Source organism: Barbus barbus, assembly GCF_936440315.1.
Source record: "Barbus barbus genome assembly, chromosome: 14".
Lineage (NCBI taxonomy): Eukaryota > Metazoa > Chordata > Actinopteri > Cypriniformes > Cyprinidae > Barbus > Barbus barbus.
In genome coordinates this window covers 32,072,357-32,088,687 of record NC_136742.1, presented here as the reverse complement: position 1 = coordinate 32,088,687, position 16,331 = coordinate 32,072,357, and the positions used below count along the sequence as shown (strand labels likewise).

At 36.7% G+C, this 16,331-nt stretch overlaps 3 protein-coding genes across 6 annotated transcripts in view; 1 reads left to right on the top strand and 2 right to left on the bottom strand.

Moving 5' to 3' along the window:
* The window catches only part of LOC306880072 (transcriptional repressor protein YY1-like), a 672,069-nt gene that overhangs the window by 64,053 nt on the left and 591,685 nt on the right, over positions 1 to 16,331 (top strand). The gene's annotated exons all lie outside the window — the stretch shown is intronic.
* LOC306880073 (peptidyl-prolyl cis-trans isomerase FKBP3-like) overlaps positions 1 to 16,331 on the bottom strand; it is a 391,610-nt gene that overhangs the window by 220,230 nt on the left and 155,049 nt on the right. The gene's annotated exons all lie outside the window — the stretch shown is intronic.
* Positions 3,814 to 9,090, bottom strand: LOC306880638 (CLOCK-interacting pacemaker-like). 2 transcript variants are annotated; one of them, XM_079434285.1, is made up of 5 exons: positions 8,701 to 8,834; positions 7,134 to 7,261; positions 6,684 to 6,838; positions 4,824 to 5,461; positions 3,814 to 3,957 (listed from the first exon to the last, which is right to left on the bottom strand). In XM_079434285.1, exons 2-5 carry the CDS (start codon positions 7,240 to 7,242, stop codon positions 3,948 to 3,950), a joined length of 912 nt encoding a protein of 303 aa, XP_079290411.1. In that variant the 5' UTR covers positions 7,243 to 7,261; positions 8,701 to 8,834; the 3' UTR covers positions 3,814 to 3,947. The 2 variants fall into 2 exon arrangements, with proteins under 2 accessions (XP_079290411.1, XP_079290412.1); XM_079434286.1 differs by lacking the exons at positions 3,814 to 3,957; positions 8,701 to 8,834 and adding an exon at positions 9,007 to 9,090 and having other exon boundaries at positions 4,149 to 5,461.

The window sequence follows — 16,331 nt, the reverse complement described above, 5'->3', positions numbered from 1 at the left end:
ATGGAAACTACGGAAGCCATGGATTCAAAGCAGTGCTGTCGAATGATTCATCCAAAATAAAAGCTTTAGTTTACATAATATGTGTATATTTATTACGTATATAAATATATATAAATACAAAAACATGCATGTATACATTTAAGAAAAATGTTGTTTATATATTAAATATATTCATATGTAATATAATAATATAAATATATAAATGCATATACATGTAAATATTTTCTAAATATATATTGTATGTGTGAGTATTTATATATACACATAATAAATATACAAAATACACACATTATGTAAACAAAAACTTTAGTTTTGGATGCGATTAATCATTTGACAGCACTAATAAAAAGATAATGCAACTTTTTTTATCTTACAATTTTTATTTTTCATATCAGAATTGCCAATTAAGTCTGGATTGTGAGATGTAAACGGCAAACGGTAAACATTTCTATCTTTACTAAAAGTTATAATCTCGCAATTAAGACATTTCTTTATAGAGTTATAAAGTTAATCTGTTTTAATGCGAGCTGTAAACTCTAATCTCTCAGTTATTTTACAATCCACACCTTTCTGAATTTGACTTTTTCTCAGAATTTAAAAAATAACCTTTTTATTTATTATTTTTATTCTGTGGTGGAAACGACCTTCCCCAGAAAACAGACCTATATCACCTGGCTTTTCTACTCTTAACTGTACTGTATAAAAGCACATAAACACACTTAAGAAAAACACTTTCAGAAGACCTTCCTGTGCTACGTCTAATGCTTAAAATCAGCGCATGAAATATGTAATCCATAAGCCATACACATGAGAGACAAGCTCCTGGAAGTAAAGCAATGGTTTATGAGCTAGTGGTAAGGAGTAGCTGCCAAAAGAAAGTTTGAGCTCTACAGTTTGAAGAATGAAACTTCCTGGAGTAAGGCAAGATGAGAGCAGATTCATCATCACACAAACATAAAGGATCGCCCATGTGTTCCTGTTTGACAAACTTGCAACACTTCAAACCCTCACCTGGTCCAAAACCAAACAGAAACGACTCTGAATCTGTCGGAGTCACCATAAACGACCACATCACACTTAAAACGACACTGACCCGCTGATCGAACTAAACTAAACAATGGACATAAAACAATTCACCTTATTCTTTCTCAAAAATATAGGCATGGATCCATGAGCCAGTCGTATTTCAAAACAAAATCAAGAGAAAGAAAACTATTCTGCATGAATGAATCTGGAGGCACAGTGTCGGTGAAATAACGGCAAAGCTTAAGGCAAGACACTACAGGACAAAACCTGCTCAGTCTTAAGGTCCATTTTGCTTCCGGAACATGTATTTTTTCAGACTAGTGGGGAAAAAAAACATCCAAATAGAAATTTAAGTGTTTATCGCACTATTTTTCAATAGATTTCAATTCAAATACATATCTTAAAAGTTTTTTCTCCACTTCTTCAGCACTTACATACATCAGAACTTAGAGTTTTATTCCCATCTATATTCTGAAGGTTTTTACTGTGGGGTTTGTTTATATGTGACCCTGGACCACAAAACCAGTCATAAGGTCAATTTTTTTATTTCTATATCATATGAAGCTGAATAAATAATCTTTCCATTGATGTATGGTTTGTTATGATAGGACAATATTTGTCTGAGATACAACTATTAGAAAATCTGGAATCTGAGGGAGCAAAAAAATCTAAATATTGAGAAAATCTCCTTTAAAGTTGTTCAAATGAAGTTCTTAGCAATGCATATTACTAATCAGAAATGAAGTTAATATATTTACTGTAGGGCAGAGCGATTAATTGCATTTGTGATAATATCGCGATATGAAAAAACGTGATTTTTCAACCGATTACACTCGGTCACGTGACACAGAGTAAAGAGGCGCGAGTGAAATTAGACAAACTTAGGGGGGCGCATGTCCTAAAAGGTTGAAAACCCCTGATCTAGACAACCGATTTTAGCCTAGGATTATAGGAATCTTTCAGGATTTCCTAAATTTGTCTCAGACGACCAAATCGTGGCCAAAATCGCACAGTGTGAGCCGGGCTTAAGACCTGCCGGGTTTTCCTGTAGTGGGCGGGACTAATGCGCAAACGGCAATCTCATTGGCTGGCGCTCAGCTATTATCCTCCCTGTTTTGATTTCAGCGAATCAGTTCGAGCGAATGCAGACAACCTGATTAATATTCATGAACCCAGCAGCTCAATAATCCTTAGTGTGTTTTATATTGTTTTTATTAGTAGTAGAATTCGTAGTAGTTTTATCTTATCAGTATTATTTGTAGTTTTTTTTAATAGTAAAACTAAATGACAAACAATATCTTAAGCACCACCACCAGACCTAAGTTCAGTCAACATGACAAATATGCATTCATACGTGCTTATTCTAATTACTAAAGTTCTATCATCATATAATGCTAAATTATCATATCATATAATGTTTGACTGACTGATGCTAAGTGAGATATTTAAAAAAAACGGTGCCATTTTCCAAACACAAGAGATATATATATTAGTATATCAGATAATTAAAATTAGTCTGTTGAGTAAACTAAAAAAATTACAAGCCAATGTAGATCCTATTGCCAAGCAGAGGGTTGATAATATTTACAATAATCAATTGAATCTGATCGGTGTCTCTCACTGTCCCACAGAAACATTAAAATAGTGTAGATTAGTGTACGATGCTTTATAATAATAAGTTATTCTATTTAGTGACCATTTCATTCATTTAACATTTAAAATTGGGGGCATCCAAGTTATTTGACACATTTGAACATTTAAAAAAAAAAAAAAAAAAAAAAAACGTAACAATAGTTACTTTCCCTGGTAATTAGTTTCTTTTATAATGATGTAACTCAGTTACTGTTTGTGAGGAGTAACTAGTAATATGACTAATTACTTTAAGTAACGTGTCCAACACTGCATACTATACAATTATATATTATAATATATATATATACACAGAATATAAAAACTTTTAAAAATAATCAGATATTAAATCGCAACCTTGGTTTAAAAACAAAACAAAAATCGCAATTAGATTATTTTCTAAAATCGTTCAGCCCTAGATTACGGTAGGAAATTTACAAAATATCCTCATGGAACATTATATTTACTTAATATCCTAATGATTTTTGGCATAAAAGAGAAATCTATTTTGACCCATACGATGTATTTTTGGCTCTTGCTACAAATATACCCCAGAGACTTTTTGGTCGATCAAGGGTTTTGTGGTCCAGGGTCACATATATCATTCACCTGGTTTTATAATACATTTTGTTCCTAAAAATGTTTGAAAACTTTAAGAATAAATGTATGAACAGCTTTATGAGGAGCAGAAATGCAAAATCCCCTCTGTACAAACCTATAGGCCTCAGTCTAATATGACAAAAACAAGAATTTTGAACCTGACATTATCCAATTTTCAGATTTCTGTTCTGGAATTAAGCAATTTAGCACATTTAATTAGATAATGCATATTTAAACAACATTTCAGAAATCTTCAATCAAATAAATTCTTAATGTACTGTGATTAATTAAAATGAAGTACAGTGATCTCTAGTAGTTAAAACTGTTCACCTGTAGTGTCTTGCAACAAGATTCATTCTGATGTTTTTGTTCTTTAAGGACAAGATCCTACACGACTTGATAAAACCACAGAGTCATGATGGAGAATCGGGGCCAGACGATGGGAAGGGCTGCAGCCTAGCCTGCTTTTGACAGTCTGTAATGATCCATTTCTCATTATTACTCATAATTGCTTTGAGAAATGAAACGGCTGTGCCACATACTTGAACTGTGTTTCTGGGCATCGTCTCCTTCTGTGATGCTCAAAAATACGCTCTACCGTAGGTCTGCAGCTAGTTTTGAGACAGAATCTGCTCTTGTGCTTCATAAACAAGGCTTAATATGAATGTTTCTGTTTGAGAGTCCCAAATCATTCATCCAAAACTGTGAAACGAGGAGAAAATGACAGCAGGAGTGTAAAGAGCTTATGCACTGAACTAGGTTAAGGCTGAAGCTTAGTAAAGAGCGAACGCATATCCGTAGTGTCTGGACAACATCGGCATTGCTTTGACCTTAAGATATACCAGTCAAACGTTTTTGAACAGTAAGATTTTTTTAATGTTTTTTTTTTTTTTAAAGAAGTCTCTTCTGCTCACCAAGCCTGCATTTATTTGATCAAAAAGTACATTAAAACAGTAAAATGGTGAAATATTTTTACCATTTAAAAATAACTGTTTTCGATTTGAATATATTTTAAAATGTAATTTATTCCTGTGATTTCAAAGCTGAATTTTTAGCATCATTATTCCAGTCACATGACGCTTCAGAAATCATTCTCATATTCTGATTTGCTGCTCAAAAAACATTCATTATTATTATTATTATTATGTTGAAAACATTGAGTAGATTTTTCTCAGGTTTCTTTGATGAATCGAAAGTTCAGAAGAACAGCATTTATCTGAAATAGAAATGTTTTGTAACATTATAAATGTCTTTATCATCACTTTTGACCAATTTAAGGCATCCTTGCTAAATAAAAGTATTAATTTCTATAATTTCTCAAATTAGTGTATAATGTTACAAAAACTTTACTTCAGATAAATAATCTTTGGATTTTTCTATTCATCAAAGAATGCAGATTTTTTTTTTTGCTGTATTTAGGATCAAATAAATGCAGGCTTGGTGAGCAGAAGAGACTCCTTAAAAAGCTAAAATCTTACTGTTCAAAAACCTCTGACTGGTAGTGTAGTCAGACAAAAGTTGCACATTTATAAAACGCCAACGAAAGGTGCATCGTGTCTTCGTCTCACTTCAGGTTCTCTTCGTTGTGCGGCGTCCTGTCTTTCCCTTTGTCCTCCTCTTGCATGCTCGTCTGCAGCTTGCTCCAGATCGCCGAGTCTCCCGTCTGCAGCGCTTCCATTAACAGGTTGGTGTGTTGGCGCAGGCGATCCAGATCCGTCTGCGTCCGGCGGTTCTGCCGCATCAACTCTTTCGTGCGCAGCGTGATGTCCAGCAAACCTGAACTACTGAGGATGTTGTAGGTGTTGCAGAAGCGCTTTATCTTGTTGTCCGTATCATCAGAGCATGCATTAGACGCCAGCGTCCGCAGGGAGCCGTCCGTGGATTCGGGTCTCTGTTCGGTGTCGGTTGCATGCGACTCGGATGAATCTTTCTGACCATCAGAGGAAGACGAGCTCTTGACTGAGGAAGAGGAGCTGCTGCTGCGGCTCTTAGGCGGTGCGTCTCCAGGATGAGGAGCGATTTTGGGGTAGGATTTGAGGATAGGGAGGTACTTTCTGTGCCGCCGGCGTTTAGACAGGGGTCCCTTCGGCAACAGGGCGGATCTTTGCGGGACGACGGGTTGAAGGAAGACCACCTGAGGCTGCGGAACCACCTCCATCGCCGGACTGAAGGCCCAGGGCTTCAAAGACGAAGGGTTTTCAACAGACTGCAGATACACCATTAAAATTAAAGTTAGAGATTGTTGTTGTTGCTATAAATATGACTGCATTATGAAGATTAAGTCGTTATTGTATTAAAAAAAAAAAAAAGAGAGAGAACAATTCTGGATGTCACTTAACTAAGGTTGCAAAGGGGTGGAAAATTCCCAGAAACTTTCCAAAAATGCCTGGAATGTTTCCGAAATTTACTGGAAATTTCCCACCTTTTTGCAACCCTATTTAACAGACACAAAAATACAAACTGTGTATGCGTGTATATAAACATAAATAAATAAATATACATATATATTTCACTACATTAGGCTCTTATTCCTTGGCTGGGGTTGTGTAGAGCCCTTTGAAGCTGCATTGAAACGGCATTTTTGCCCTTGAAGTCCACTATATGGAGAAAAATCCTGGAATGTTTTCCAAAAAAAAATATAGATCTCAATTTTAATTGATTCTCATTTTTACGAAAGGATATCGATTCTTAAATCCCAAGAATCAATTATTCTAGCCTGTTTTCAGTTAATGAATGGAGGGCACCTGCCATCCAATATACCGCGATAAGCATTGTGCTTTGGTACTTATAATATGAAAAAGTCTCAGATTTCAAATTCTGTCCACTGTATTGCAGTATTCAAACAATAAATGCTGTTTTGTCTCTGTTTAATATTAAGTGACAGATCGCTGTAGCGCCTCAGTGAACTGATTGAAGTAGAAATATTATTATGTAACTGTAACTTTTATTATAAAAACTTCATTAAGTGTAATTTAAGAAGTTGTATAGCCTAAAAAAATCAATCAGTTTTAATCTTCAATATTATAGTAATGTAGTACCAACTGACTCATGTATATTTTACAGCATTAGTTAAGAAAATGATTTCCTTGAGAAAATTGGGCGTGTAAATAAATCAATAATGAATCGAATCTAATCGCATTGCAAGCTTGTGAATGAGAATTTTGGAGCGGTTTCCCCGGTAACGCTCACAAACACTGCTTTAAATGAAATCGACCAATCACCGCAGATTAGCGTCACGCAGAGGAGGGGTTTGGAAAAACGAATCGTTTGGGAGTCATTGAACAAGGTAAAACTAAACGCATATAAGACAATGAAAGTGTTCTTTGACCTTGCATGCATGCCAACCTGTTGTTGGGGAACATGAACCTTTCATAACCCATAATAGGGGCACTTTAAGGTGCTTTATGCAACCGGGCACTGAAGTTCACCTGCTTTAGAACCACATTGTTCATGAAGATCATTGGCGAGAGGCCCTGCAGAGCTCCGCCAACCACCGGCATCAGCTGCGATGACCTGGAGGAGGACAGCGACGCATCGTCTGTGTCCGTCTGATCCACCACACTCAGATGCTCAGAGCCACCGTCTGCCAGAAACACACACATGAACTAGGGCTGCTCGATTAATCGAGCGCGACGATCATGTGTATCTCCTCAGTAAAGCCGGTTCTGTGATCAGTAGTAAATCTCCATCACGTGCTTTCAGATGGAGCAGCATTTACTGCACAGAGCCGTAGTTCACTGACAAGATGCACATGACTATCGCAGCTTTTGCCTATCACAATTGCGATATCATTGCAATTTATCATGCAGCCCTAACATGAACATCTTCTCAAACCCTTCACTGCCTACAGAACAGTGCTCAAAGCTCTCATTACACACCTGAGAAGCCGGAGTCCCTCTCAGAGTCTGGCTTGGACTTGTCCATCCTTTTGTGTTTAAATCTGGCCATGCCTCTCATGTGACCTTCATCCTTCAGCCTCGAGCTCATCCTGTTCCACCGTATGAGCCTAAAACATCAGACAGCAAACGCAGGACATCATGATGACGCATGAATAACTGCTGTACAAAACCTTCACTTTTACATTCAAGCAAACTGCATTTCAGTAAAACTATTAATGAAGGCAATTTTGCTCTTTAGAACAACAGGAACTTAATTTAAAATTACAAAAGAAAAACATTCGTTACTTGAAATAAAATAAAAATTCTTTATTTTCATCAAGTTGCCAAGGAAAGATTTCTCATTTTCATGTTGTTTAATTTGAAGTGCTAAAATAAATAAAACTGAGAAAAATTTAAAAATAAAAATAATACTAAAAGTAGACAAAAACTAATAAATATTTAAAATATATATACACATTACTAAAACCTACTAAAATTAAAATAAATGCAAAAATAAAAACTAAATCAAAACCTTAATAAAACTATACTAGTATCTTAGTAATATATAAAAAAAACACAAATCAATCATGTTACTCATCACCTACTGAAAAGGTTACCTGTGGTCATACTGTTTCTACAAACATTAAACGTCATATTTTTAATAACCGTTAATTATTCAAGCAAATGGCATTGTATATTATGAATATTATTATAATCTTTTTTTTAATTGAAGAAACTATTGAAGATTACAATACATTTTTACATGCAAGAAAGAAGAGCATGCATGCATACACACACACACACACACACACACACACACACACACACACACATATAAACAATTAATTAATAGCTCAAGTTATCTTCCTTCTTCCAAAATCAAGCACAACAGCGGGGCAACTGTACAAGAAAAAAAATCCTTCATGCAATCTAACAGTCATTCTTTTTGTTATTAATCTGCATTAGAGACTTTTTCGAAGCTTCCATTTCTAATAAAAATCAATTAACGTCACATTTTGTTTATGAATGTAATATTTCCTTGCAAAATGAAAAAGTTAACGGCATACTCAATCATTTTGCTTTCGTTGTGAATAAGTGCAAATTACATCTTTTGAAGAGAGCATGAAATTAACATCTCTTTGAATAAATAAAAAGGCACGTGATATTATTAACACTGTTGTTGTGATCCGAGCGTCATGACGTCATCGTCCGGTCAGCTGCGGCGTAGCCAGTGACCTACTTCATCTCCTGCAGCTCTAGATCGATCAAACGGCCTGCAATCTGACAGATTATCGATATTTAACATACTAGTAACGTTACACACACACACACACACACACACACACACACACACACACACACACACACAAAAGTGTGTCTAAACGTCAAGCTTTCACACAAACGACATCGCTACACAAAGCGGCTAGCGTCGTTAAAAGCAGAGCCGCCGGGAAGTTTCTCCTCAGAAGCACGCAAACGGTTTATTCGACGCACTTTGTGCAACATTCATCCGTTCAGAACGAATAATGTAGCGTAAAACCGCGGAACATCGGTCGTGACAGCTTACGTGCGTCTCGCGCTGGCCGTGACTTCATCCGGGAATCCCCAGAGATGATGAACACAAGCTCTATCTGCAGCCCTCCTCGGATCCGGTGGATATAAAGCGTTAAAACAGCGTTCACGGAACCGTTTAACGACGTTTTACCGCGTTCTGGCTGCGTGTCGTCGGTCAGACGCGCTAAACACGCAAACTGCAGCACGGTGCCGTACACGAGACCACAAGCCCCGCCCCCACGCTGACGTTTGACATTAATGAAGCGTTAATGCATTAATATTCACCTTCACAGTTAAATAAAGCGTACGTTAAACTTACAACAGCGCGTTCGTTTAATTCTTCGCTTTATTTACGTGGGATTCTTTGACGTGAGGCCGTCGCTACGTGATTGACTTGCGCTCTAATCCAATAGGAGGCCACTAAGTCGCTCCCACTGGCCAATCCTGGCGCAGGAGGCGGGGCTTTGTCGGAACTCTGCCGCGAGGGGAAAAGCGCGTTTGTTTAATGGACTTTCCTTTTATGGAAAATGTGGGCTGGTCTGTTGGCGGAAGTGGGGTCGCGTCATTTTCCACGCTCGCCTCGCATTGGTCAGTGACGCAAGCACTACGTATAACACGTGATTGTTGGGCGACGTGAGAACAGTCTGAAACCGCATACTCAACGAGTAGGTACTTTTTTTCAAGAAGTACTTACTTAACAAGCGCTAAAAGAGTACGTACTTTACAGCCAAATTGAATCTCGTTGAGTATGAATGAGATCCGCCATGGTGACGTCATCATGTGATCTATGACGTTATAACAAGTGCGAAAACAAAAGATATGAGCGATCATCTATCTGTAAATATTCTGATGCTGATGAAATGTGCTCATTTTTGGTCTTGTTGAAGAAACAGCTGCCCTTATGATTGTAGTATAACCAACACATTTAGGGTTGATTTAAGTTTTTATATTTTTAACTCCACTAATATAACCCTACAGTTTAATCCTTAAAGATATTATTTTTTATTACGAAAAACCAAAATCGTTCATCCACATGCAAAACTGTCTTAAATCTCCTTTGTTTTCCTCTTTTTCTTGTTGAATGTCCCTCTGGTTTCATCCCTGAAGCTTAGAAATAACAAAAACAAATGCAATTTTAATGCATTATGATTATATTAGTTTTATGATTATTCAGATATTTAATCTTTTTGTTCCTGTGTATATAATCTCATACTATGATGTACGCAAACCAATTCTAGTTGTTTTCTTTCTTTTCTTTTGTGTCATTATGATTGTTCATTGTTAAAGCTACCATCTTTCCCTGAGCTTGTAATAATAAATAATAATAAAAATAAAATAAGAGCGACAGGCGCACAAACATCTCAAAGCATCAATAAATCCACAACCCTACCTGTATGTTTTCCTCCATGTTTGTCATTTCTGTGTCCATCAGCTGCTCAAAGATCTTATCTTTGGAGAGGATTGTTGATTTTACTCCAATAATGTAATAGTACTACTTAGAAATTAAGATTCCTTCAGAATGCATTGGTTGCCCAACACTTATGAACAATAATAATGATAAATGCTGACCAATAATTAATGATATTTGTTAGTGAAACAAGCTAAATGTAATTTTCTTCTTCATATGCCATAGCTATGCATGACTGTACTCTAGACAAATGCAGCCGAGGTGAATACATCTCAGTTTTCAGTCAAGTCATGAATTAATGCATATGTTAATGAAACAATTATATTTTATTTACTGACAACAGGAAACATGAACAAATGAGTAAAATGTAAATAAAAGTAACCATGACAATAAATATTGTGGTGGTGATGGCGCAGTGGATAAGACACATGCCTTTGGTGTGAGAGACCCGGGTTCGAATCCACTGTGAGACACCAATGTGTCCCTGAGCAAGACACTTAACCCCTAGTTGCTCCAGAGGCGTGCGACCTCTGACATATATAGCAATTGTAAGTCGCTTTAAGCGTCAGCTAAATGAATAAATGTAAATAAACCAGTCAACAACACATGAAAAAGCTTTATTCTAACAATCATGTATTTACAGGCAGTGACCCTACAGCTGAGCCAGTTCTGCAGCTTTATTCTGATGAAGACCACCGTGTCCAGCTTCATCTGTCTCTGCCGTCCATCACGTCCCTCACTGCTGCAGTCAGACTGAATCTGATCATGGAGGGGAAAGGGACATCGAGGCTGTCGTTGCCTGAGTGCACAGAGAGGATGAGGAAGACCATGATGACACCCCCGTACCACACAATCTTGAAGCAAGAGCAGGAGAACGCATGTGGGGAAATCTAGCTGCCAAATGCATCATTGTAAATTTACAAAACATTAAATGTAAAAAAAAAAAAAAAATGTTTTCTTGTGCCTTGGCCACAAACGCTCAACAAAGCTGCTTGTTTCTTAAAGTTTATTTCTTCAAGGAACTTCTATAATATAAATGCTTACATATATTTAATACAATTTCTATTTGGGGCTTTAAAGGGTTAGTTCACCCAAACATATACATTCAGCCGTTATTTACACACATCCACACTGTTCTGTGTGTGTGTGTGTGTGTGTGTGTGTGTGTTTGTCCTGCTGGTTTCTGTTCATACAATATCAGTTTTGATGATAATACTCACATTTGTAAACACCCGTGTCGCTGATCTCCGTCACGTGATGATGGCGTATCCTCTCGCGGGGGCTTCTGGGATAGAAAAGTGTGCATCGGATGAACACTTCAGAATCTGGGCAGAAGCAGTAGGACATCCGGGAACTTCTCGACTACTCTTCTATGAATACTGAGGTTTCAGACATACTTACTCGCTCACCTTCTGCTTTTCCCCTACTATATAGTAGAGAAGTAGGCGGTTTCGGATGCAGCCAGCGTGTTCAATCGCAGAGTCTAATATTGTTCTGTCACTTGTGTTATGTAACGCTAATAAGACTTTAATTGAACCTGGAGACTTGAAATGATTTAAAAGTCCTCTTTTGTTAATCGCTTTGCGTAAAAGCTGCAATCAAGTAAATAAAACTCACCACTGCATTCTGATCAAATAAAACAAATAGGATGTATTTCATTAAATACTGTGAGTTTATTGTTTTATGAAATATATTAAGACACATAAGGGGATATGAACATGCATTGCATTGTTTTTTATATTTATATAGTACATTTCCCAGACTGTTGAGTTAATTGTAGCAGCACTGAGGTATATTTGTTCACATAAAGCCTGATTCCTTCACTTTAGCAGCTTTACTGACATGTTTCTCAATCTGTGCGGCAGATGTGTGTCGATCGATCGCTGGAAGCCACCGCAGGTTGTGTGCTGATCCGGGTCCGGGTCCGGGTCAGACTGACCACACTAATGTCCAGAAGTGCTTGTGTGATGAATGCAGTCTGTTTATTTGCCATACTGATCATCATATCTACAGCAGAGCATACACACACAAAACTAATGAATATTAACATAAAATATCCAAATAATAATAATAATGGATATTTTGTGTAGAAATAAATATTGAAAAGAGTAAATGACTAGTAATAAATCAAATATAATGTTTATGTATATAAATGGATAAAAAAATATGCCACTACAGACACTATAGCTTCCTGTAGCAGTGAATATAAATACAATATACATATAGGCTACATAATTAAAAAATATACTACTAATAATAATAATACATTTTATATATAAATGGATATATAAATTACAAAGTTGGGGCTTTAATGACTTTCAGACTCTGTACAATATAAATATGCAAAATTAAAAATATATAATAATAATACATGAATTAATTTAAAAAATATATATTTCTTTGGTCATTTAGTATTAAAAAATGTATTTAATAGCAATAATAAATGGGTATAAAAATATTTAAATTGAACAAAATGATAAAATGAATGCTACAGACACTATAGCTCCTTGCAGTGGTGAACATTAATTATATATATATATATATATGCTGTCAAATGATTAATCGCACTCAAAGTTGTTTACATTATGTGTGTGTACTGTGTATATTTATTATGTATACATAAATATAAACATGTAAATGCATGTAAATATTTTCTAAATATACTGAATGTGTTTGTATTTATATTCAGATAATTTATACTATATATAAATTTAATATATAAACATACATTTTTTCTTAAATATATACATGCATGTGTTTGTATTTATATATACAGGAGTACACATACATATATAAACTCATTTTTTTATTTCAAATGCGATTAATCGTTTGACAGCACTCTATACATACACACATACATATATATATATCAGGGATGGGCAACGTCGGTCCTGGAGGGCCACTTATTTTTATATATATGCATATATCTGCTGTGACAGTCGAGAGCTTAGAAGATGATTAATTGTGTCAAATCTATTCTAGCAGATTTTCCCCCCCAGCATTTGCAACTATTTTTGTATTTGATGTGAATGTACAGGTTTAAGCCATAACTGAGAATTAATTTCACTTAATCGTTAAAATATTTAACCTAAATATGTATGCAAGAACAAAACACCATCATAAAGGTAAATAAAGAGATCAGCTCATGATCCCAGCTGCATAAACATAGCCCCTGTTGTTCAGACGGTGTCTTAAGAAGTAGTTTGACCAACTAGCAGTTAACCAAGATATCTTTCACTTGTCCCGTTCAAAGTGGGCTAGTCTACCTTTTTGTACCTGACTAAACAATTATGACCAGTCTTGCAAAAAACAAATTAGACGACGAACTTCTCAGGACTAGCAGTGTATGCATTGGCCCCTGGACACACATGAATGTGATGCACTGACCTCGGCTGCGTCTCAATCCTCATCCATCCTTCCTCTCCGTCTCCTCCTGCGTTTGCCCTTCTGCCTCCTCCTGCTGAGGAACAGCATTCTGAACCTTTACTTCCATCATTTACAAACATCAATCAATCAATCAATCAATCAATACTCACTGCTGATTTCTCAGGTGGTGTCGTCTGGGCCTGAAGGACAGAAAGAGAGTCAGATATATAAACAGAAAGCAAGATGAGAGCGAGAGCAGTGAAATGAGAGATGTACCTGCACTCGCAGCTCTGGTGCTCCTGAAAGGAAAGCAGCACATATTGTCTGCTCCTCTCCGCCGGAGTTATTCTCAACAGCTGAAGAAAAACACACAGCATTCAGCATCAAAACATGAAGGAATCACTCAATCAAATAAATAAATAAGCAGTGTTGGGGAGTAACTCGTTACATATAACGGAATTTCATCATTTAATTACAAAATAAATGTAATTTTAATCAGTTACAGTTTATGTGTATTTAAATTACAGTTGAAAATGTTAATGATTACAAAGAGGGTTACATCCACATTACTTTAATAAAGTAATTGAAATAGTTACACTACTACTTATTACATTTTGGATAGAGTAACTTCTAATCTGTAACCTGTTACATTTCCAAAGTAACCATCCCAAATAGATAGAAAATAAGTTATACAAGTCTGAATTTTAGAGAAGACTTTCATGCAGCTCTTTTCCATTTCACAAAAGGTCTGTGAGCTTCAAGCTCCAAAATCACCATAAAAATATCAGTGTTATTTTAGTACAATAATAGTTTAATAATTTTTTTTTAATTTTATTTAAAGTTTAAAAATTAAAGTTTTATCAGAAACCAGGGGATTGGGATCTGGTGAGTGTCGTTGGTCGACTCTCTGATAATTACTGCTTTTTGGATCAAATAAATGCAGGCTTGGTGAGCAGAAGGGACTTCTTTAAAAACATTAAACACTTTTGACTGGTAGTGTGTGTGTGTGTGTGTGTGTGTGTGTGTGTGTGTGTGAGAGAGTGTGCATGTCTGTCTGTGTGTGTGTGTGTGTGTGTGTGTGTGAGAGTGTGTATGTCTGTCTGTGTGTGTGTGTGTGTGTGTGTGTGTGTGTGTGTGTGTGAGAGAGTGTGCATGTCTGTGTGTGTGTGTGTGTGTGTGTGTGAGAGTGTGTATGTCTGTCTGTCTGTGTGTGTGTGTGTGTGTGTGTGTGTGAGAGTGTGTATGTCTGTCTGTCTGTCTGTCTGTGTGTGTGTGTATGTGTGTGTGTGTGTGTGTGTGTGTGTGTGTGTGAGAGTGTGTATGTCTGTCTGTGTGTGTGTGTGTGTGTGTGTGTGTGTGTGTGTGTGTGTGTGTGTGTGTGAGAGAGTGTGCATGTCTGTGTGTGTGTGTGTGTGTGTGTGTGAGAGTGTGTATGTCTGTCTGTCTGTGTGTGTGTGTGTGTGTGTGTGTGTGTGTGAGAGTGTGTATGTCTGTCTGTCTGTCTGTCTGTCTGTGTGTGTGTGTATGTGTGTGTGTGTGTGTGTGTGTGTGTGTCTCTATCAGAGATAGAGAAACACTGTAGTTACCTGTGGCAGTAATACACAAAACAAATGCACAATTAAAAATATCTAAATAATAATAATCTAGTTTTTATTAATTTTATTTCAGTTTTAGTTATTTTAGTGCATCAAGTTAAATTAAAATGTGGAAGGTCGCTGAAATAAAATGAGTTTATTTTAAGTTTATTTTATTTCAGTCAGTTTTTTATTGGTTTTGATTTTAGCTTGAGTTTTCGTTAATAACCTTGATTCCAGTGAGTTCAGAAGTCACCCGGATGTTTTTGTTGATGTTTAGTCACTATGAACTGTTGTTAAATGAAAACATCTGTGTGAAGATTCTTCAGAAATGTGTCCCACAGTAAAGAACAGCAGCGTGTGTGAGTGAGGTGATGGTGTCTGTGCCTGGATGCTGATGTTGCGTGTGCTGACGGGGAAACAGGCCAGTTTGTCGTCATTGCAGCATCCAGAGCAGCGCAGCAGCGGCACACAGCCGGGATTATAGATGTGCTCCACTCCTCCAGGATACTCCTGCTCCACCTCCACCATCTGCTCCAGAGAACGACACTGACTGCGGCCCCACGCCTCAGGGAACAGCATCACTGAACACACACACACACACACACACACACACACACACACACACACACACACACACACACACTCATGTTGGTTTTTGTGGTTTATGGGGACTCTCCATAGGCGTAATGGTTTTTATACTGAACAAACTGTGTGTGCTATTGCCCTACACCAACCCTACACCTAAACTTAGCCCTCACAGGAGACTTTGTGCAGTTTTAGATTTTCAAAAAAACACCATTTAGTATGTTTTTTAAGCCTTTTGAATTACGGGGACATAGGCAGTGTCCTCATAAACCACCTTCATATTGTAATACCTCTGTCATACCCATGTCATTATACACATTTGTGTCCTCATAAACCACATAAACATGTACACACACACACACACACACACACAGACACACACACACACACACACACAGACAGACTCTGTCTCACATTTCACTTCCATTCTTTGAGCGTAAATAAAGTAAAATGTATACACTGTAATTATGAAACAAAGCAACATATTTGTACTAGACAAGTGTGAAATTAATGTGTATAAAAACAATTATACTCTGAACCCCATGTGGATTTACACAAACTGAGAAAGTCAAAAATGATGTTGTGCCCCGCTCTTCCTTACTTTCACTTTTGCCAGGCCTTATATAAATCTATAAATCTAGAGTGTAGGTTTGATTTTGACATTGGTGGGACGTAACAGCAGACAACACCCATCTAACTGAAGTACTC

Bases quoted from the DNA above. Each gene is read 5' to 3' on its own strand.
- LOC306880638 (XM_079434285.1), bottom strand. From the start codon at position 7,242: ATGAGCTCGAGGCTGAAGGATGAAGGTCACATGAGAGGCATGGCCAGA. The intron at 6,839-7,133 runs GTGTGTAATGAG...TGTTTCTGGCAG, and splicing joins GAGGGACTCCGGCTTCTCAG to ACGGTGGCTCTGAGCATCTG. The intron at 5,462-6,683 runs GTGAACTTCAGT...GTGTATCTGCAG, and splicing joins ACAATGTGGTTCTAAAGCAG to TCTGTTGAAAACCCTTCGTC.